Source organism: Prionailurus viverrinus, chromosome A3 (genome assembly GCF_022837055.1).
Source record: "Prionailurus viverrinus isolate Anna chromosome A3, UM_Priviv_1.0, whole genome shotgun sequence".
Lineage (NCBI taxonomy): Eukaryota > Metazoa > Chordata > Mammalia > Carnivora > Felidae > Prionailurus > Prionailurus viverrinus.
In genome coordinates, this window is record NC_062563.1 from 29,428,652 (window position 1) to 29,452,347 (window position 23,696).

At 49.9% G+C, this 23,696-nt stretch overlaps 1 protein-coding gene across 1 annotated transcript in view; it reads left to right on the top strand.

Moving 5' to 3' along the window:
• The first annotated feature begins 3,914 nt into the window (after nucleotides 1-3,914).
• Nucleotides 3,915-23,696, top strand: part of TMC2 (transmembrane channel like 2) — a 69,187-nt gene continuing 49,405 nt past the window's right edge. The window contains exons 1-3 of the mRNA XM_047854440.1: nucleotides 3,915-3,948; nucleotides 16,473-16,791; nucleotides 21,046-21,198. Of these exons, the coding sequence (XP_047710396.1) occupies nucleotides 3,915-3,948; nucleotides 16,473-16,791; nucleotides 21,046-21,198 (506 nt within the window). The remainder of the gene's footprint in view (nucleotides 3,949-16,472; nucleotides 16,792-21,045; nucleotides 21,199-23,696) is intronic.

The window sequence follows — 23,696 nt, forward strand, 5'->3', positions numbered from 1 at the left end:
TATTTTAATAAAAATTAAAAATAAAAATGAATTTTTTCTTTTTCTGTATTCAAGAAAAAGAAAAGAAACAAAAAAGAGAAAAAAAGGAAAAAAGCGAATACACTGTAGTAGACTAAATAAAATGATGGAAGTAAAATAGAGTTTGAAAAAACTTATATAAAAGCAAAAAATATAGTAATAAAATTAAAGAAAAATATTTTAATAGAAACTGAAAGTAAAAATGAAGTTTTTCACTTTCTGCATTCAAGAAAAAGAAAAGAAACGAAAAAGAGAAAAAAAGAAAAAGAAAAAAAGGAAATCGTTTGAAAATTTGAAAAGGTGAACACACTGAAGTAGACTAAAATGAGATGATGGAAGTAAAATAGAATTTGAAAAAATTTACACAAGAGTAAAAAATATAGTAACAAAATTAAAGAAAAATATTTTTAATAAAAATTGAAAATAAAAGTGCATTTTTGCTCTTTCTGTATTCAAGAAAAGTGTAAAGGAGAAAAAGAAAGAAAGAAAGAAAGAAAGAAAGAAAGAAAATTGAATAGATAGACCTGCTAACATATTGAAGTAGGACTAAAATTACTTCGTTTTCCCCTAGAAGTCAGACTATGAAGCGCTTTATAGTCCATAAACTAAGCCGGCAGTGTGACTTGTGTTCTTGAAGAGCGAGGTTGACCCAGTTGGGAGTGGCTCAGTGTAATGGCTCCGGTCTCCACTAGATGGCGCTGCTAGCATACTGGGGTGGAGTGTTGTGGCACTCGTAGGTGCGTATGCGCATGCGCGGGAGCGATGAAAATGGCGCCACCCAGCTACCCAGTCTGTCCTCCCAGATCACCAATGGTGCACCCGTTCTCCATTCTCAGCTCTCATCCCCTACCTGCTCCTTCACTCTCCGTGACCAGGCCCCAGGCAGTACCTCTCTCCCGAGTTTTGTCTCAGATGCGGCTGTTTTCCCCGGCCCCTCACTTCCGACGGACTGTGGCTTCGACCCGTTCTGCCCCTCTGCGGGAGGGTCTCACCGAGCAATGGCCGAATGTCAGCTGCACCCAGGAACACTTGCTGGATCCTGCTGCTGCCAGTGCCCTGAGTCGGCAGCCAGGTGCCAGCCCGTCCCAGAAAAAGTTCGCAAGATAGTGTAGCAGCAGCTTTTGGGGGATTATGGAAAATCACAACACACATCTGGCACCAGGCTTCACCCTTAACGACCTTGTTCCAGCACCAGCGAATGTGGCCGTTCTCTAGGGTCTGCTGGGACCAGGTGGCTTCCACAGTGTCTACCAAATGTCCTTCCAGCAGTGGAACCGCTTTTCCCCGTGTGGCCCGAGAGCCTCCCGGACCCCACTCTGCTGCTGGGGATTCACTTTTCCCACCAGAGCACCGCCAGGTATGGAGCTGCGGAGTTGCAGCCTTTGCCCTCCCCTTGTTTACAGTCTTAATGGAGTTTAAACCCTCTCCTTTCTCCTTTCTCCCTTTTTAGTTTAGTCCCTGCGGCTGTTTCCAACTTTCCACTTTCTTGCTCTTGGGGAGGGGTGCTTTTCCCGTATTCTCCCCTGCCCCCAGTCTCCGTCCTCTCTCCGCCCGCAAAAGCACCTCCCTTCCTGCGCCTTCTAGCTCCCCAAGTTCACCTCTCCGCGCCGCGTACCTGCTGAATTCTGTGGTTCAGGTTGTGCAGATTGTTGTGTTAATCCTCCAATCAGTTTTCTAGGTGTGTGGGATGGTTTAGTGTTGCTCTGGCTGGATTTCATGGACGCGAGACGCACAAAAAACTTCCATGCTGTTCCGCCATCTTGGCTCCTCCCCCCCTAGAGTTATAAAATGTTAATGTCATCTCTTTTTGTCACCCCTTGAGCAAGTAGCCCAACCCCAGGTCCCTGGGCCTCACAAACCCTGTTGGCTTTCCCGGTCCCCTGCTGCTGTGGGTGGACCCTTTGGAGATGAGGACAGAGTGACCTTGCTCCCTTCCTCAGGGCAGAGTGACACCTGCACGTGTGTTTACCTCAGCAAGCCCCGGAACTGATATTTACGTGGTGTGCCACGAATAAAGCAAAATACTCCGTGTTCGGTTTGACTCCCAAACCTGGACTTGGAATTCCGTAACAACAGTTGTCATAGGTTTTGTTGTGAGAATTTCTGAATTCCCAGCTTCCCCCTTCAGATGCCAAGGCCTCACCCGCCCACCTGGGATGGCAGAGACGGCCCCTCGAGGGTAGGGGTCTCTGCTTTATTCACTGATCATCCCCCCGTGCCTAGAACTGGGTCTAGCCCTGGTGCCTGCTCGGCATTCTCTGGGGGAAACAGAGAAGTGATGTGCTCCCTGGTGTAGACAGGCCAGGTGCTGGAACGCGAAGGAATTCCCTTGCGGGAGTGAAGGTAATGTAGAAAGCCTTTCCCCCTCGGACCCCAGAGAACTGGGAAGGGCTGAGAGGGTCCTCACTCATTAGGAGAGGCGGGCAGGCAAGCTGGGAGCCCCCTCAGCCACAGGGATTGCCTGGCTGGGAGAGAGGCTGGCTGTAGTCACTCCAGGGCCCCGGGGCTGCAGCGTGGAGGCCAGAGAGTACAGGAGTCCCTTCACTGTCCTGGAATCCTGGGGCTGGGGAGAGGCCAGGTGACAAAGAGAAAGATCTAAAGCCTGAGCTGAAGCGTGTGTGTTTCAGATGCTCCCTCACACGGTGGTTCTTTGGCCCTTCCCTTCACCAAGGTGGCCAGGCGACAGGCCCTCCTAATAAGTAAATAACATGGTCTAGCAACAGGATTATAATTGTCATAATTTCGAAGTAGTGATAGGCATACATGGAACTTTGAGATTCCCCCCCACAGCTTAACGTGCTGAGAAAATGTCTATGACTTCCACTGGGGGGACGAAACTCACGCGTTTTTTGAGGGAAATGCTGAATTTCAGTTGAAGACAAGGAAAAATGAAATGGTTGTGTTTCCCCCCTTTTCTGCTCCCAGGGATCCCAGGTTAAGAACCCAACACCCTAGGGCCTGTGGCTGCCTGCCAGAGAATCAATTCTGAACCTCTGGTTTGCAAAGCAGCCAGAAGTGCCCTTTTGCAAGGCGGGCAACAGTGGGAAGAGTGGCCGAGCAAGTGACAGGTGGCAGGAGCGGGAACCGGTCATCAGAGGGGCCCGGGGACTCGGCATCAGTATTCAGAGAGTAGACTCCTCGGGCGCTGCCCCGACCTACTGATTCTAATGCCCAGTGTCAGTCCTGGGAATCTGCATTTTAACCTTTATTTTTGAGACAGAGAGAGACAGAGCATGAACGGGGGAGGCTCAAAAAGGAGACACAGGATCTGAAACAGGCTCCAGGCTCCGAGCTATCAGCACAGAGCCCGACGCGGGGCTCGAACTCACCGGCCGCAAGATCATCACCTGAGCTGAAGTCGGACGCTTAACCGACTGAGCCACCCCGGCGCCCCAGGGAACCTGCGTTTTAAACAGAAGGCCTGGTGATAATTTTCACCAACATCCCACAACTTTCCTGGTGCCTTGTCCCAATTAGGGACTCCGGGTAGAGGAAAAGGGCCCTGGGATGCTCTTCACATCCCCCCGCGGCCAGAGTGCAGGTGGCGTCAGAGCTGGGAGGTGAGCTGGCAGCTCCTGGCCCCTCCAGGGCCCCTCCGTGTGTAAGTGATGCCTGAAACGTGAGGCCACACTGCCCCTCTGCTGGGAAACCTGAGCGGAGGAGTGTGTGGCCGGATTGAAGGGCTGGGAACGCCCCGCCTCCTTCCTCACCTCTCTCCCGACCTTCACCCACCTCCAGTTCAATCTCGAACAAGCCAAGGGGCCCCGGCTGCCATCAGGGCCCAGAAAGGAAGCCCGGCCACCATGAGGGCAGGAGAGCGCCCCAGGCTGAATGAAGGTGCACATGGGCCAGCCATCGGTGTGAGCCAGCGTGGGGGCTGAGGCGCTCCTCTGACCATGAACCGTCAGCCGAAGAGCCTGGGGGAGGAAGGTGAGTGGTCCCCAGCTCCGAAGGGCCCACCCACAGTGTTCCGGAGCAGCAGCAGCGAGCCAGGGGAGCAAAGGGGGTCTCTTGAGGCACAGGGACCGGGCTTGAGCCCAGGGTCTGACACTTGCTGGCTGAATGGCCCCAATCTGGATATCCGGCCTCTCCCAGCCTCACCCATGAGATGGACGAAGGCAACTTGCTCCCAGGCAGGACCATCGAAGGGACTGCCAAGGGCACATGTAAAGTGCCCCGCACGGTGCTGGTGTTGGCAGAACCCTGAGACCCCAGCAGGGGGTCTCAGTCTCCTGCTCTCTTGGTTAGAATCACCTTTCCTCAGCAATCCCCTCAGCAAACTTCTCTATCTGTCCGTCTGTCTGTCTGGGGCGGGGTGGATGGGGGATGCGGGGATGTTCTGACCTCGTGTCTGCTCCAGGGTGTCAGAGATATGTCAGGACTGGGGATGCTTGTTAGTAAAATTATCGGGGCCAGGTCGTCATCTGGGGCAGTGGGGACCGGCTGAGGGCTCCCCCACAGCAGAATGGAGGTGATCCAGGGAGGGGGACGCCCAGAGGTCGGCCATCTGTCATGCTTCATCTCTTCCAGCAGGCAGTGGGGTGAGAGGACAGGTGAGGAGCGGCTCTCCAGGCACAGGTGAGGTGGGGTGATGCCTGAGTTGGGGTGTCTGTGAGATGGGGTGATGCGTTCCTGGTCTGGCCGCCACCCAGCGTTCTCTTCCCCCCTCCCTTCCCCTCCCCCCTCCCTTGTAAGGACCCCTGGGGGCGGGGCGGGGGTGGGGGTGGGGTGGGGAGGCAGGTGCTTTCATTGGGGAAGGGACGGGATGCTGCGCAGAGAGGCCCTGCCCGCAGCCCAGAGTTAGGGACACTGAGTCGAGCCTCAGGAAGCAGTGACCATTTAGCAGGGAAGCACCGTCCAGGCAGTGGGTTGGGTGTGGAGCCAGGACTCACACCCAGGCCGCCTGACTCCAGACAGCACGCTCGTCACCTCCACGAAGTACCAGCAGTAGTGGGGTTAGGCCACCTTCCCATCAGGACTGCGGCCACAGCTCTTCTGTGAGCCGGGGAAGGCTGTACCCAAAGTGGGGCCACCTGCTCCGGGAGGAGCCGGAGGAAGCCATCGGCAGGAGAGAGGACCCTTCGAGGCCATGAGGAGGGCAGAGGCCGTACTCACAGGTCAGGCAGCCTATGCTTCGGGTCATGAGACGTGTTGTGGATGTTATGATGCCATTTTCTCTTTCTTGAATCCCCCCGATAAGCGAGGAAGCAGAATTGCAGGAAAGGATGGACATCTGGGGTGAGGGTGGAACAGATTCCCCCAGCCAGTTCCGAGGGGGAGGGACTCGTCTGGGCCCCCACCCAGGCACACTGGACTGGCTCGGACGAAATGGCCAGCATCCACCTCGTCTGTCTCCTTTGCCAAGCCCTTCCCTCTTGTCACCCTCTGCTTCCCCACAGCCAGGGGCCCGAGTCCCATCATGACAAGTCGGGGGAGGGGGCGGGGAGAAGAACCCAAGAGCAAGGTTTGTGGAAAAGCCAGGACCCTGGGCAGGAGGGAGGGGCCAGGGCACCACCAACTGGCATCTCAGCCCTCCTTTCTGCCCCCAGAGCTCCAGAGCTGCCCCTTGGCCACTGTCTGTCCTCCCTACCCCACCCACCATCCAGTCATTATCTCCCTCCAGACATGCCTGCGTGTGGCTGGATGAGAAACCCCTTCCCCACAGGAGGGTCAGCTCTCTTGGTGACGGTTGTCTAGATGTAGGATGCACAGATCTGTTTCTCCACATCCCATTCTCCTTGCCCATGTCCCTCCTGCACCCAGCCTGGCTCCCCTCTGGCCCAGCTGAGGGGGCTGGCCTTGGTGTCATGGGTGGGCACATGGCCCTCAAGCAGGACTGAGATGGAAAGTCATTTTGCCTAAAACACAAACATTTTCCTACAGAAATATGCCACTCACCGCCCCCCCCTTGCCATGCTCCCTTCTCCCATAAAAAAGAGGAAATGAATTTTCATTTCAGGGGTCCAGATGGTTAAGGAATACAGCAAAGTTAAATGTTGGGAATCCATTAGGTTAACTGAAGCCCGATTACATAAAGATTTTCATTTTAAGTCTCCTCTGGAGTCACCTCTGAGGGGACCTGATAGCCTATTCCTTCAGCTTCTAGGATGTTGAGGGGGGAAAATGTCTGAGAATACAAAGCTATTTTCTCAAAATAATTACAATCTGTCATTCTGTTAGTCGAAGAGGAGGGTCAGAACTCTCCCGCCTTCCAGATCCTTCGGTAAACGTATTTAACGGTGAAAATCACCGAGCTGGAGGGTGAGCCAGACCCTGCTGGGCCTTCCAGCTTCTCCTCAGCCAATTTTCACTTTGGATCAGGTCCATGCGCCCGAGGAGGCCTGTTACGAGTGAGGGAGTACATGCTGGGGCTTGGAGGTCTTCCTAAGGTAGCAGCTGCTTTTCTGGCTCCTAAATTATTCATTGTGTGGAGTCCACGGAACACTGGCTGTAAAGAAAAACTAAAAAAGTAGAAGAGGCTTGGGGAAGATTGAGGAGCAAATTCTGGCTTGCTTTCCACATTCCGTATGGATTTCGTTCAGTTGGGAAATAACATTACAACAGGAGTTACAGCCTGTAAAAAATGCATGAACCCTCGACTTTCATCCATAGCGTTTGAAAAAATGCTTGGTATAGCTCATTACCAGAAAGAAAACCATTTGTTAGCTGATTGAGGACACACGGAGCTCAGAAGAAGATGCAGACGTATATCGACATTTTTACCCAGTTCTTTCAAGCAACATGCAGCTGGTGTTGGATGGGACCCAGGAGATCTGTTGCACACACTCTCTGCTCTTCTGTCCTCTCTGAGAGCATAGCTCAGTTCTAGAACTCTTCTAAAGGGTCACAGCTGCAGTAACACACACTTTCTCACACTCGCTCCTGGTCTTTGGACAGGGTGGCTTAGTTTCTGGCTCCACCCCCCCCACCCACCCCCCCACCCCCATGACGGGGGCCGAAGCCTTCCAGAGCCATGCGGAAGAACATCTACAGGACAAACCCATCTCTCACTGGCTGATACTGACCTGCTTCCTAATTTGGATGAGTTACCATTACACTTAAATAATCTTGCGTTCACATTTTCTGACCGAAACCCTTTTCCCGTAGGAGGGGAGTCAGAGATGAAAGGGATCAGGGCAGGAGGGAACCAAGAAAACCTATCCAGCCACACATATGATCACCTGTCTTTGCATCTAGAAACAACGCTCATTGCTTTTCAATGAGCTGACACCAGTTACCTCGTGCCATAATTGCAACAATGAGAAACCGAGTCCCAAAGATTGTTAATGGTGGAGTCAGACCCTTGCTCGGTGCCTTTTCTTGCCTTCACAGCGAACATGCTCACGGGGCCTGCCTGCCCTGCAGTGACCGGGAACCGGTGTCCCAACCCCACAACAGTTTCATCAGTGCTTCTAGCAGCATTCTCTGATGCAGACCACATCCTGCACAACAGGCTCCAGTATCACACCCTCACCCTCCAGATTTCAACCCAGCTGCCCCATGGGTACAGCTCTCTGGGCAACCTCCCCTGTGCGAACTCCCCACCCCAGCAACCAGATTATAGCCCAGACTCTGCCCTGCCTTGCTCACCCATGCATCAGACCTCTTGGCGTTTCCACTGGAGCCCCTCCATTGCCTAGAATCCCCCCACCTTGCTAGCACCGCCACTCCCTTCTCCCCCTCTTCTCTTGGCAAAATCCTGTTCATTCTTCCAGAATCAGAGTGAACATCAGTTCTTTGCTAAGTATTTCCAATCATCCCAGTTATACTTTATCACTCTCTCTCTCTTTATTTCCATGACTTTTTTTTTTTTTTTTGGCCCACCATATTTATTCCTTCTTTTTAAAAACAAAATGTGTTTATCTAAGTTGTTGTCAAAAACCGGCTTCCTAAATATCACCAACACAACCTATTGATAAGATAAAGCTGGTTTATTGCTTATAGCGAGAAAAGCTTTGGAGGGCCTCAGGAAAGGGAAGGGAAGGTCAGAATTTACTGAAAATTGAAAGTTTGATTTAAGGCAGGACTTTCAAAGTGGGGGCTAAATTGGAATTGGATGAGAATTCTAATACAAGAGTCAACAATAAATGGCAAGGTCAGGATTTTGAGGCAAAGCATTCAAAGAATCTTTGGGTGCAAATTTTTGGTGATGCTTTCCATTGAAGAGTTGATGAGTCTTTGGGAAAATCCTGCAATGACCAATCAAGCCATTTGCCTGGGGGAGGAGACTCTTGGAAAAAATAAAGTCATGCTAATGAAGGCAGAGGTATAACACAAAGTCATCTTAATGAGGACCCTAAGGTGTAGTTTTGGGTTCTCTGTGTCTGGGCGGAGTGTGGGATAGATGGTTTCTGTTCTCAGTTGGTTCTTGTGGTCATTATTCAGCCCAAACTGAAGGTCAGACCATCAATATCTGAGAACATCAATCCAGATCTTCACCGCTGTTTGAGGTATCATAATTGCATGTCAATCACCTGTGGATAGTTGTTTCAACCTCCCACTTTCTGGGGATAGTTGTTTCAACCTGTGTGTCAGGTTTTCCAGTTCTTTCTTCTGCATGACCTTTTGCTGAATCATTTGATGCATAGCAGGTATGCAACAGCATTTAAAACTCTGGAGATCACACATCTGAACACTGGTACACAGACAAATACAAAGAGAAGGAGTATGGCCAGAGTGTGCATAGTTCACTTTTCAGCCAGGAGCCAAGAATGCCCAGACTAAATAAAATAACAAATCTCATGCACAATCGGAAAAGTCCATGGAACCAAATATGGGATCAAAGTTCCCCGCTTCCTGATATCTTTGTTTACTTCTTGGATCTTTTTAGTCATGTTAAAGATCTCTGAGAGGTCTTCAGGAATGTACGTACAACATTCCTCCCCTGAACATTGCACATTACCCTCGAAAGGCCAAAATATATCTGAAGCAGCTCTGATATAAATCATCTCTCGTCCAATGTCATAAACCTCTCAGGAGATGGATTCTTGGTGGATTATCTAATCACCTTTTATTCTCTCAATAATAGCACGTAAGTTTCATTTTACCATCCAGACTTCTTCTAAAGTATGGAAATGAAAGTCCTGAATTTCACAATACCCCTAGAATAAGTAGGAGTTTCAGTTCTGGAATTAAGGCCCAAGTTTTCTTTCTTCAATGAAACTGTTTACTAATCTTGTTTTCCTAGAGGGCAAACTACTGGGCCAAAATGGATCCTGGGTTATGTCAGAAGCAATCCTGAGAATAGGTATTAGTTTACCTAAGTTCCTGTCTGATTTGCGGGTAATAGTAGGCTTCTGTACCAGATCTAATACCGGTCACTGGGGGCCACGTAATGATCTGGTTTGGGCCAAAATACTACTATGGGATTGGGAAATAATGCTGTAAAGTTTTGACACCGTTCATCAAAAATAGATTGGTATCAGGTAGTGAATGTTGTCGTATCGAGGTTATTAGGTGGGTCTAAAGGAAAAGTAACGTGTTTTGTTGATCTGCAAAAGCGAGACAGTCTCCAAAAATACACCACCTGTCCCCTGATCTCCTTCTAAGCTTTAGTTCAGTGACACTATTGTTTCAGCAGAGTCAAGGCCCTCCTAGAATGTGATGGGGGTTTTGGGTTTCCGGCCACTTGGCCTATTGTGGAATTTACCATCTAAAACATCACGCAATGGTTGAGTCCAGTTTGCCAGAAAACCAACTGATTTCTTACATGGAATTGGGACCAAAGACAGCTGAGTGGTTCCCAAGGGAAATATGCACTTTAGGTAGTTCATGGGTGAATTGTAACTGGGTATTGGATTCATACCAAGGAGTGATTAAGGAAGCAAACAGGGCTTTATTAGTAACACAACTAAATACAGCCTTACGTTAGTGCAGGATGGATTTTAGGTTAAAGAATAGAAAACAGGGGAATACAGGTTACAAAGTGGCAATCTATGGTCTTGTTCCATGGATCTTGGGCACAACTGTCTATATCCAAAGACTGTCTGCTTCAAGAGGGCTTCTAAGCACCCTCAGCTTGAGGTCACCAGTAGCGATGGTCTTCCAGTAATTTGAAGATGGTGATGTCTCTTCAGTCGAAGGACACGAATCCAAGAATCGACCCCTTGAGTGTTTCACTACTGTGCTAATTGTTAACAATACCTGCTAGAATCCTTCCGGTTGGGGTTCTGAGACAGTCCTTGGATTAAAGACAAAAACCCTAGACTACAGCTGAGATTTCAAAGAAGTTTCAGGGTAAAAACAAGTAGTATCTGTAGGTGACAGAGACTTAAAATGGCTATGGTTAGCTTATTACTAATAACTTACAAAAGTGAAATATGTCATAGCAAGAATGAAACTGGCCAGGAAATTTGGTTGTTTCTATGGGATGCAAAACAAACATAATAGGGCAATCTAAAAGTTTTGGGTAAAACGTTTATAATGAGTAGGTATGTTTTTGTATAGACAGGGAACATTATATCTGACTTATAAAGTTGGTTAAACATAATCTTTACAGAGAAAAAATGTCTTGAGATATAATGTATAATTAGATAAAAACATATACATAATATAACAAGAACATATCAACCAGATAAGAAAAATAGATCAAGAAAATTATGTAAAGAGGGGCGCCTGGGTGGCTCTGTTGGTTAAGTGTCTGACTCTTGATTTTGGCTCGGGTCATGACCTCATGCTTGGTAAGATCAAGTCCCACACAGGACTGTCAGAACAGAGCCTGCTTGGGATTCTCTCTCCCTCTCTCTTTGCCCTTCACCAGCTCATGTACATGTGTTCTCTCTCTCTCTCTCTCTCAAAATAAAGAAATAAACATTTTTTAAAAAGAATATTATGTAAAGCGATTCATTCAGTCCAGAGTAGGTCCTAAGCTTATGTGTTTTGTTTTTTTTTTTGAGAGAGAGAGAGAGAGAGAGCACATGCACATGTGCACTGGAGAGGCAAAGGGAGAGGGAAAGAGAATCTTTTTTTTTTTTTTTTTTTAGGAGACAGAGAATCTTAAGCAGGCTCCACAGCCAGTGCAGAGACTGATGCAGGGCTTGATCTCACAACTGTGTGCCAGAATCAAGAGGTGGACACTTAACCTACTGAACCACCAGGCGCCCCAGCATGTGTATTTTAATAAAACTCTATAGGTAAATCTGATGTGCATCTCCAGTTGTAAGCACTGGCCTAAAAGATGCACTGGCCTAAAAGAATATTGTTATCAAATAAACATTTTAAACGATAATTGAGTTGTGACTGATTATTATACTGTTGCCTAACATCAGGCAAATCACCCGCAGGACTCTGATTAATGGAAATAAGTCATGGACAGCAAGGGCATGCAGCAGACCTCTCAGAACTGCCCATAGGACATACAGTTGCTGAAATATTTAGGGGCGCCTGGGTGGCGCAGTCGGTTAAGCGTCCGACTTCAGCCAGGTCACGATCTCGCGGTCCGTGAGTTCGAGTCCCGCGTCGGGCTCTGGGCTGATGGCTCAGAGCCTGGAGCCTGTTTCCGATTCTGTGTCTCCCTCTCTCTCGGCCCCTCCCCCGTTCATGCTCTGTCTCTCTCTGTCCCAAAAATAAATAAACGTTGGAAAAAAAATTTTTGTTAAATATTTAAACATTTGACCTATCCCAATTTAACCTAGGAAAGGCTAAGCGTCTCCTCTGATTTGACAACTTTTCCCATGAAACTCCAACAGTAACATCAAATAATCCTAATTGTTTCTGGCACCTGTCTTTGTCATAAGGTGGAAGAATAAGTCTTTGTGATTTTCCAGGGACCTTCTGGGAAATCTCAAAGATAGTTTTAGATACAAAAGATATTCTGAAAGTTATTTTTCTTCATTTTACACTTAGGACTCACTCTTAGAAAAAAGAAATCAACAGTTGTCAGATTTGAACACTTAAGAGAGGATCGTGGTCCCTTAGAAACCATATCTGGCTACTCATTTGTTTTACGGGCCAGAGTGTAGTCTATCTTCATGAATGTTCCATGTGAGCTCAAGAAGAATGTGTATTCTGCTGTTGTCGGATTAAGTATTCTATAAACTTCAATTAGATCCAGTTGATTGATGGTGTTGTTCAGTTTGACTATGTCCTTACTGACTTTGTGCCTGCTGGGTCTGTTGATTACTGACAGAGGGGCTGGAGTCCCCAACTGTAATTGTGGATTCGCCTGTTTCTCCTTGCAGTTCTATCAGCTTTTGGTGTTGTGTTGTTAGGCGCATACATGTTAAGGATTGTTATGTCTTCTTGGAAAACTGATCTCTTTAGCATTATGTAATGCCCTACTTTTTGCCTGATAATTTTCCCTGTTCTGAAATCTGCTTTGTCTGGAATTAGGACAGTTACTCTAGCTTTCTTTTGGTTCGCATTAGCATGGTATATTTTTCTCCAACCTTTAACTTGTAATCTGTATTTATCTTTATATTTAAAATGGATTTCTTGGGGCACTGGGGCGCCTGGGTGGCGCAGTCAGTTAAGCGTCCGACTTCAGCCAGGTCACAATCTCGCGGTCCGTGAGTTCGAGCCCCGCGTCGGGCTCTGGGGTGATGGCTCAGAGCCTGGAGCCTGTTTCCGATTCTGTGTCTCCCTCTCTCTCTGCCCCTCCCCCATTCATGCTCTGTCTCTCTCTGTCCCAAAAATAAATAAACGTTGAAAAAAAAATTTTTTTTAATGGATTTCTTGTCTTTCCCAATATCAGCTCTGACAACCTCTTTCTTTTTTTTTTTTTTTTTTTTTTAATTTTTTTTTTTTTTCAACGTTTATTTATTTTTGGGACAGAGAGAAACAGAGCATGAACGGGGGAGGGGCAGAGAGAGAGGGAGACACAGAATCGGAAACAGGCTCCAGGCTCTGAGCCATCAGCCCAGAGCCCGACGCGGGGCTCGAACTCCCGGACCGCGAGATCGTGACCTGGCTGAAGTCGGACGCTTAACCGACTGCGCCACCCAGGCGCCCCGACAACCTCTTTCTTTAATTGGTATACTTAGACCATTGTTGTTAAAGTGATTATTGATATAGTTAGATTAATATTTGCCATATTTGTTGCTGTTTTCTATTCATTGCCCTTGTTTTTTGTTCCTAGTTTTGTCTTCCACTCTTCCTTTACATTTTGTGGTTTTGACTGAGCATGTCCTATGATTCCAGTTTCTCTCCCTTTTTAGCATTATCAGTTGTACTTTTTTTAGTGGTTTCGCTAGAGCTTGCAATATCCATTTATAATTAACACAAGTCCACTTTCAAATAACATTATACCACTTTATGGGTGGTGCAGGTTCCTTATAACAGAGTATTTCCAGTTCCTCCTTCCTGTCCCCTTAACACCACTGTCAGTCATTTCACTTATCCATACGCTATAGTCATCCAATATATTTTGCTATTATTATGTTAAACAAACTCTTATCTGTTGGATCAGTTAAGAATCAGATCTTAGATCTCAGCTTATCAGTTTCCTTCTTCGAAAGGCCTTCATTAAGTCTGGGTGAAGCCCACCCCTGTGCTTCTTGAATCATAGAACTGATCACGCTATCTCTTCCAGTAACTCAAAATGTGTTGAGGGACAAAATCTTGTCAATCTCATTTGCTGCTGTAGCCTGTAGCCAAGCAGGCAGGCACATTGTCCATTTGAATATGCCACCAATATCCTGGTTTGAAACCCAAAAAGAGAACTTTGAGTAGTTTCTCTCTGAACCTCAATGCAAATTGCACTCACTAAATCTAACCCCAGCTCACATCACACTTGCACTGATACTATCTCGGTTGGATTTCCCAACCACACTTTGAGGTAGGTGCCTATAGATCGATCAGGTTCCCTGGAAGCAGAGCCTGATATGGGGATTCGTGGGCATGTGATTTATCGAGGACGGCTGTCAAGAGACAAGGAGTGAGGGAAGCAGGACAGGGCAAGGGAAGGAATCGAGCCAGGATGTATGCTCAGATGGACTCTAACCATCCTGTGATCCCACAGGAAGCTCTGGAGTATGAATGAGCCACAGATTTGCTCAGCCTTGAGGCAGAAGACTGGACTTTTGTACCTCTGTATCAGTTAGTAATTGGCCATGGGCTGACTCAAGGAGAGGAAAGGGATGTAAACATCTGGGCATTTCCCGGCAAGATGGCTCCCGTCAACCAAAGGCTCCCCGGAGAAGGGAGAGCCTGTGAGCTGTTAGAGCCTCCATGCCCAGGAACCAGGGGATGATGCAGTGGCCCAGTAATGGGATCTGGGTTGACCAGGGGCAGCACTTACCAGAGTACCCACAAGGAAGCTGACTCAGAAAGAAAAAGCAACCTGCCCAGCGGTACCCAGATAATAACCATCAGAACCAGACTTCAGACCCAGACAGCCAGACTCTGAGTCCCCAACTCCGTCTGCCCAAATCCAGCCCCACCTACCACAAACTAGTTCTGGTTGCTGTTTGACAGGGTGGCCTGCTTCTCAGAATGTAAAATCTCTAGGGGCAGGGAAGCAGCTAGGAAAGCTCTCTGTGGCCAATGCATTGCATGCACAGCCTTGAGAGACTGCATAAGGAGTAGGGTAGAGGTGAGAATTTGGGAAGCTGAGAGTCCACGTCCCAGCCTCCATGACTGCTGCTGGGAATGGCAGGTGATGAACTTCTACTCTGCTCTGCCCAAAGTTGGGGCTCTTGCAATGCAGCTGGGGAAATCTGCCCGGCCATGACACAAAAGCCTGGATGGTGGCTCCTGTGGACAATGAGACCAAGTGCCCTGCAGAAGAGTTCCCAGGCACTGCCCACTCAGAGGCAGGGCCTCAGGGTGCAAAAGTGGGAGGCAGGCTGGAGACAGGAGGGGAAGGGGCCTTCGTTGAATACACCCCATGGGCCAGACTTTTTACTCCTGCTTTTCATTTTTTTAATGTTTATTTGTCTTTGAGAGAGAGACAGCGATAGAGTATGAGCGAGGGAGGGGCAGAGAGAGGGGGAGACACAGAATCCGAAGCAGGCTCCAGGCTCTGAGCTGTCAGCACAGAGCCCGACACGGGGCTCGAACTCATGAACTGTGAGATCATGACCTGAGCCAAAGTCGGACGCTTAACCAACCGAGCCACCCAGGCGCCCCTACTTGTGCTTTTAATTAACCTCCCAACCACATAAGGAAATAAGGGTTACTAGAGCCATTTTACAGATGAGGAAACTGAAGTGCAGAAAAGTAATTTATTTGTGGCCACAGAGATAATAAATGATAGACATGATCTTTTCATGCAAACCAACATAGCTCGTAACCTGTGTTCTTTCTAGAAGTAAAAAATATCTTATTTCTGGGGCACCTGGGTGGCTCAGTCGGTTAAACCTCCAACTTCATCAGGTCATGATCTCGACCTCAGTTCATGAGTTTGAGCCCCGCATCTGGCTATCTGTCAGCACAGAGCCTGAAGCCTGCTTCCAATCCTCTCTCCCTCTCTCTCTGCACTTCCCCCGCTCATGCTCTCAATCTCTCTCAAAAATAAACAAACATTTAAAAACATTTTTTTAATACTTTATTTCTGGATTAAAAGTATCAGGGGAGTGCCAACCGTTCTCAGATGTCAGTCACTGTTCTGTGTTCATTAACAAGCTGATGGAGAAAGTATGAACATCCCCATGGCAGATGAGAGCTCAGAGAGGTCAAGTGACTTGCTCAAAGACACCCAGCTAGTAAGTGATGAAGAGGTTGGTTATTCATACCAGAATTTCATGATAACCTTGCCCGCATGTAATTCGTAACTTTGTGAATAGTTGTACTTAGCCTAGCTGTTGGGCAAACTGTTGAGGAAATTTCATATTGTAGATTCTGTTCAACCAGGCCGTTTGCCAATGCTACAAAGTCATGGTTGATACACACACTCACAGGCGGGGTCCCGTGAGAGAGCAGCCCCTGGAGAAAGGAGCCTGTCAGTGGTCCAGACAGAGCCTTGCCAAACAGAGACGGGGGCTTGGCCTGGCCCTGGGGGTCAGGAGATGACTCCGCTCTGACCCCAAAGAGCTGCACACCCACAAAGAGGAAAGGCATGTGCCTAAATCTCTAACCGAGCTTTATTTTTTTTTTGTAATGTTTATTTATTTTTTGAGAGAGAGCGTGAGAGCGTGCACATGAGTGGGGGAGGGGCAGAGAGAGGGAGAGAGAAGCCCAAGCAGGCTCCACACTGTCTGTGCAGAGCCCGACGTGGGGTTCAAACCCACGAACGGTAAGATCACGACTTGAGCCAAAACCAAGAGTCGGTCACTCAACCGACTAAGCCACCCAGGTGGCCCCCATCTACCTGAGGTTTAGGCAAGAGCGTGGGAGTGCCAACCAGTCAGAAGAGGGAGACGTTAATTCTCATCCCAGACCAGGGGCTCTGAAAGAGGTGGCCTTTGGAGCCAACAAGCTCCAGGAAGTATCTTGGACATCTGGTGTCTCACAGCCGGGGGCACTTTCCTGGGGTGGAGGCGGGTGAGGCCAGAACTGCCCAATTCCTGCCCCTGCAGGTGACAGGTCCGAGAGGAGACCCTCAAAGAAGCGGGCTCCCAGAGCCGAGGGTGCCGCGGGCAGGCGCGGAGCCCAGCCTGGTCAGAAGGAACGGGCCGGGGGCAGCCCAGGGCCGGGGTCCCCCCGGAGGAAGCAGGCAGAGCGCAGGAGACACCGAGAAGAGCTGGGGGAACGGGGGCGGAGCTCCGCAGAGAGGACCTGCACAGAGAGGAGGAAGAAGGATGGGAGGACTTCCCTCAAGGAGCAGAGAGCACCCTCAAAGAAGGAAAAGGAGGTGCCGAGGAAGGAGGAGACTTGGAAGCGGCTGAAGAAGCACAGGTATGTTGTAATTCTGATCCAGGTGCGTTTATGACCAGTGCCCTCCTCTCCTTTGGCCTTTCTCCCTCCCCTGACAAAGGGCTGATGTCCCCTCCCCTGGTATAGGTGACCCCTCCAATCTCCTGCTTCTGTTTGTCCCCCACTTTTCCACCACCCTGCTCTCCCCATCTGGGGCAGAAATGGGAAGAGGGTCTTGGCCACGCTAGGCGGAGGGGACACTGGGTGCTCTCAACCGCAGTGCCTCATGTCCGGCAGGTGCAAGTTGGACGTACTGAGAGGGGAGGTGACATGGCAGCGGGGTGGGACCAGATCCCAAGTCTCCTAAATTTCAGCTGGTGGCTCACCGCAGCTCTTGAAGAGGAACTGAGAGAAAAGAACAAAACTGAATTTAGGAGTCATCGTAGGAGTTAAGCACACCATTTCCCCAGTCTGGACCTGTGTCCTCTTCTGTGAAAGGTGGCATTGATTTAAAGGACCCTCGAGGGGGCGCCTGGGTGGTGCAGTCGGTTAAACGTCCGACTTCGGCTCAGGTCACGATCTCGCGGTCCGTGGGTTCGAGCCCCACGTCAGGCTCTGGGCTGATGACTCGGAGCCTGGAGCCTGTTTCCGATTCTGTGTCTCCCTCTCTCTCTGCCCCTCCCCCGTTCATGCTCTGTCTCTCTCTGTCTCAAAAATAAATAAACGTTAAAGGACCCTCGAGGATTCCACCAGCCCTGAAACCTAGGATGTGGGGGGGTTGTTTTTTTCCTTTGTTCCATTAGCGCTGGCACATGTGGGTTCACAGACAGAGCCAGCTTCAGGAGTCAGCAAGTCACGATTTGGGTTCCATTCTTTGCTGCCAATTTTGATAGGACATCTCCTTCTCTTTGCCCCCCCCCCCCCCGCCTTTATAGCTTTCCTCACTTCCCGGGATGTTTTAAGAATCCCTGTTGATAATGGCTGCAGAGGCTTTTGAAACAGTGGAAGGAAGCAGGGCTAGGGTGAAGGTGATGTTCCTTCCCACTGGGGTCTAACCCCCTCAAAAGGGTGTCCCACCGCCCCTCCCTGCCTTTACAGAGGAAACTGAGGCCCTCCAAAGGGCCACTGATTTCTTCTGTCACCCATGCCGGTCATCTCCGGCGTGGTTAGGGCTTTTGTCTCCTGCCTGATTGTCCTTGGACATAAGCTAAAGGGGTAAAGAGTGCATGGTGCCCGTAGCAACTTAAAGAGAACTTGAATGCATGTTGATCAAGCCCTGAAGTGTCCTGAGCGTTCGAGGGAGGCTGCCCCACCCCAAGCAGACCGCAGGTGTCTGGACGGCAGAGGCAAAGCGAAGGGTGCCATTCTCAGCTGAGTGTCGCGGCAGGGCAGAGAGAGACGGAAAAGACTCAGTCGTGTTCCCCAGACGCTGACAGTCTAGTAGGTATGATAGGACATGGGCATCAGTCATCATAAGACAAGGCGGAAAGCAATATGCACTCGAGAAAGGGTTTGATGAAATGCCTTTTCCATGGGGCCCTGGGGCATCCGGGTTTCTCCATCGAGAAGGTAAGCATTTCGGCCAGTCCCTGAAGCACATGGGGAATTGAGGCAAAGCCTGAGTGCCCTGCACCCCCAGACCGAGGGACCCCTGAGGAGAGACTCAAAGGAAGCTGTCATGGGATGTGCATGAGGCATGGCAAGACACCCCTGTGCCCTCGGCTGTCCAGCGAGGTGCTGGACCCCTCTTTTCTCCTCTGGCCCATGGGTCTCCTCCGTTCTTTGAGTTCCTCAGAAATTAAAACTCATGGGGACTGCTGCAAATTGTTCTCTAAAACCTGCAGGGACCCAAGCCCACATCCTGTATTTACATTTATGGAAGTGGCTAAGAAGGCTGCCTGGGCCTGGCCTTCTCCACCCACTCCCTCACCCCATGGGCAGCTGTCCCGCTCAGAGTTTTTTTCCGCAAGCAAAGGACACTGTGAGGAACACACACAACAACTAAAATGTTGCAGCAGCCGGGGATGCCCGGGTGGCTCAGTTGGTTGAGCGTCCAACTTCGGCTCAGGTCATGATCTTGTGGTTCATGAGTTCGAGCCCCACGTCAGGCTCTGTGCTGACAGCTGGGAGCCTGGGGCCTGCTTTGGATTCTGTGTCTCCCTCTCTCTCCGACCCTCCCCCTCTTGCACTCTCTCTCTCTCTCTCTCTCTCTCAAAAATAAGTAAACATTAAAAAAAGGTGTTTTTTTTTTTTTAATTTTGTGGCAGCCGAACACATGTGGTCTCGGCTGTGAGATGTTGAGGCTCCTTACACAGGGAGAAGGTTTCTGGATGCAAGTCCCCTCCCCCGTGCCATCCAGTACGACGGCCACCAGCCACATGCTGAGCCCTTGAAATGTGGCCAGTGTGACCAAGGAGCTGAATTTCTAATTTAACTTCACTTTATTTTTTAAGTTTATTTATTTATTTTTTATTTTGAGAGAGAGAGAGCGCGAGCAGGGAAAGGGCAGAGAGAGAGGGAGAGAGAGAGAGAGAGAGAGAGAGAGAGAGAGAATCCCAAGCAGACTCCGCATGCCAGCACGGAGCCCAACTTGGGGCTCGATCTCACGAACCGTGAGATCATGAGCTGAGCTGAAACCAAGAGTTTGCTTAACTGACTGAGCCATCCAGGCACCCCTCACTTAACTTCATTTTAATTCGGTGTTAATGCTACTGAGCTGACACAAAAGTTAGTGAATTTACTTCACTTGGATGGACAGCTGTAGTTTTGAAATCAACTTAACTTTGAGGCACCTGGGTGGCTCAGTCGGTTAAGCGTCCAACTCCGGCTCAGGTCATGATCTCGAGGTCTGTGAGTTCGAGCCCTGCGTCAGGCTCTGTGCTGACAGCTCAGAGCCTGGAGCCTGTTTCAGATTCTGTGTCTCCCTCTCTCTCTGCCCCTCCCCTGTTCATGCTCTGTCTCTCTCTGTCTCAAAAATAAATAAATGTTTAAAAAAAAATTAAGAAAAAAAAATTTTTTTAATTAAAAAAAAAAGAAATCGACTTAACTTTGAAGCCAATGCATTGCTCCTTTAAAAAAAAAAAATGGGCCAACTGCTTTTGTCCGTGCAGATGTAAATGTCAAAGGAAAATGATATTCTGCCATGTAATTCGTTGGTTGGGAAACTTTTAAGTATGTCTAAAACCATTTGGGTATGTGAGTCTACCTTTTCAACTACAAATCTTATGAAATCCAGATACAGATCAAATATGTTCACTGAAAATGTAATGTCTAAATCGACACACATAGGGGTTGTGAGAGGAACACCAGATTTTGAAGACAGCACAAGAAGAATATAAAATGCCTCATTAATAATTTTTAGATTGGTTACGGGTGAGAACGACAATTTTTGACATGTTGGATTCAACGACGTGTATTATTAAAATGAACTTACCCATCTCCTTTTGCCATTTTAATGTGGTTACTAGAAAAATTTCAGGGGCGCCCGGGTGGCTCAGTCGGTTGAGTGTCCGACTTCGGCTCAGGTCGTGATCTCGCAGTCTGTGAGTTCGAGCCCCGCGTCGGGCTCTGTGCTGACAGCTGGGAGCCTGGAACCTGCTTCGGATTCTGTGTCTCCCTCTCTCTCTGCCCCTCCCCCGCTCATGCTCTGTCTCTCTCTCTGTCAAAAATAAATAAACATTAAAAAAAAATTTTTTTTTTTTGGGGCGCCTGGGTGGCGCAGTCGGTTAAGTGTCCGACTTCAGCCAGGTCACGATCTCGCGGTCCGTGAGTTCGAGCCCCGCGTCGGGCTCTGGGCTGATGGCTCAGAGCCTGGAGCCTGTTTCCGATCCTGTGTCTCCCTCTCTCTCTGCCCCTTCCCCGTTCATGCTCTGTCTCTCTCTGTCCCAAAAATAAATAAACGTTGAAAAAAAAAATTTAAAAAAAAAAAAAATTTTTTTTAATTAAAAAAGAAAAAAAAGAAAAATTTCAAATGACAACGCGTGGCTCGGGCTGTATCTCTCCTGGGCAGCACTGTGCTAGAATGTGGCGGGCGGGGAGCACGCAGAGAAATCGAGTTGGGGGAGGCGACCCTCCCTGTGTCTTAGGCTACAGGACAGAGTGGCAGTCTCTTCTGATGGGTGCTGGGAGTCACTGAGGGCTTCTGAGCAGGGGCGGGCCTCTGAGGGGTGGTCAGGGCTGGGAGGGTCAGGGAACACAGCCGGCCTGCCTTGCCCGTGGGCTCCCCTACATTCCGCAAGATGCCTAAAGACACCAACTTCTCACTCTCCCCTCCTCTGCCCCGGGCTCTGCCTCCAGATCGCCCTCCTTGGCCTCCGGTGCCTCTGTCGGGGAGTCTCTGTCAGAGGAGGAACTGGCCCGAATCCTGGAGCAGCTAGAAGACAAGAAGAAGCTCATTGCCACCGTGCGGAGCAAGCCCTGGCCCATGGCGAAGAAGCTGACTGAGCTCAGGTGAGCAGGTGGTGGTCGGCCGGGGGCCTCTTGATGTTCGAGAGGCTCAGCTCCTTCTGATGGGCCCGGAGTCCCTTCTCCCTCTCCGCCCCTTGACAGGAAGGGAGATTCACCCTCCCACTCTGCTTTGGTCCCTTCAATCCCTAACACAAGCATAGCGCCTGGGGGGGGGGGGGGGGGTTGTTAGAGCCTAGACAGGCGTGAGCAGTGACTGTTTATTGACTGAGGCCCTTCCGTTGGCCAGCACTGATAGGGTCTGGCGGGAGAGACAGAGGATCATGGCGCTCTGGCCTACACCCAACCTGGCATCCTTTCTGTTTTGTGTCCCTTTCCTCTCATCTGGCGTCTTCTACACCTCCCTCACAACCCAGCACCGACGTGCCTCCCTTGGGCGGCTTTCCAGCCCCCACCCTCCCCACCTCGACACGTTCAGAACGCCCTCTGTGTTCTTTGGGCCCCAGAACCTCTTTGTGTGTGGCACACTCACGCTGGGCGTGTGGAGAACGGGGAGTGTGTCTGTCTCAGCTACTCTCGAGTCCCAGATGCCCGACAGCTCAAGGCCCAAGCTTGAGGTGACGCTCCATGAATGTGGTTCGGGCCTCCTCCTCTCCGAGCCCCTGACTCCTGTTTTCAGCTCAGCCCTTCTCCCGTTTCCACACGAAAGGCCGGCACACCAAGCGTTTTGTGAGTCTCGCGTCTCTGCCGTAGTCTTGAGATGAGGCCAGGGGTCACACTGTTTAACTGGTTTTCTACTGGGAAAAAAAAAAAAATCCCATCCAATATTGCCATTTCCCCCCAAGCTCCCCCTTGGTTTTTCTGCCACTGGGGGCTGGGGGCGGGGGCGGGGGGAACACTCCCCTTGTCCTTCCCTCTTCATAAAGCCACTTTTGCTGTCTCCTGTCACACCTGAGTTTCCAGTCTGCCAACCGCCTCACCCTTTATGATGTAGAACAATTTGGCAGCTGTATTTTGACTTGGCCTCCCCGTTCGCCCCCAAGAGGTGGAGCGAAGAGGCCCGTTGCACACAGTGCAGACCCTGAGGGAGTTCTGGTAAACCCAGCTGACTCTACGCACCCAAGCAAATTATTACCGGGTGCCCCAGGCTCCTACGGGAAGAAAGGCCTCCCTGTGGTGCCTCCGGGCCAGTGCTGACCAACAGAACTTTGGGGCGTGACGGGGATGCTCTAAAGCTACACTCTTACTGCCGCCGCTAGCCCTATGTGGCTGGGAACCACTGGAAAAGCCGTTAGTGGGACCGAGTAACTGAATTTTTTGTTCTATGTTAATTTATTTAAATGAAATCATCCCACGTGGCCGCTGGCTACGGCTCGGGTGGCAGGTGCAGGCGTGGGCAGGGGCTGTCTTCTGGGTCTCCTCTCCCTGATCCCTCAGGGCCAGCTTCTTCCTCCTGTCAGGGGGCCCAGAACAGCCATCTGTCACTCTAACACCACCTCGCCCCCACTCAGGTGTCACCTGAACACATCTTTTATTAACAGCGGAAAAAGAGCAACCCAGGTGCTCGTGGAAATGAGATCTCCAGCAGGCTGAAGCCTCGGGGACCGTGAACATTTCTTGAGGGCTGTTCGGCTGCCCAGAGGAGACGCGTGACATCTCCTCCAGCCGGAGGGCAGAGCTCCCGCCCCCGGTACCAGCGGCTAAGGCCTGGGAAATCAAACAGACCCAGGCGTCTGTCTCCGGGGCAGGTCTCCTCAACCCACACTGGCCTCTTCCCTTCACGATTCCCTCCTTCCTCTTCCCTCTCCCAAGACTCCTTATCCCAGAGTCAGGTCCAAGGTGGACAGCCTCTGGGTCTCCAAGCAAGCTGGGGCCTCTCCCTAGAAGATCTTTGCTTTCTGCCGGCCCACCTGGCTAATTCCTACAACCCTGTAAGACTCGGGCCAAGCGTGCCCTCTGCGGGGAAGCCCCCACCGCCCGCCCCACATTCAGGCTGAGTTATTTACTGCCCCTCAGATGCCCAAGGCAGGGTGTCCTCACTCCACCGGATGCTCTTGTCCACGGAGCTGGGTCTAACACATCTCTCAGTACTCTCTTTTTGTACATATGGCCACCGCTTGTTGAGTGCCCCCTGGGTACCAGATCTATTCTGAATGCTGGTATGTAACAACCAGTTAATACCAAACCAGTTGTTGGTAACCACTCCTTTATTTATTTATTTATTTTATTATTTATTTATTGCCCCCACTTTACTGATGAGCAAACACAGAGCCATCAGGTCACTTGCCCAAGTTTTACCAGGTGAGGTAAGGGGCCTGGCCCGCATTTGAATTCAAGAGTTCTGGCTCCGGTACCTACACTCTTAATCTGTCTTTTGCGTTTGTCTGTTTATTTGTTTTATTTTTGAGAGAGAGAGCAGGCGGGGGAGGGGCAGAGAGAGAGAGAGACAGAGGGGGACAGAGGATCGGAAGCAGGTTCCAGGCTGTCAGTGCAGAGCCCGATGCAGGGCTCAGACTCAGAACCATTGAGATCATGACCTGAGC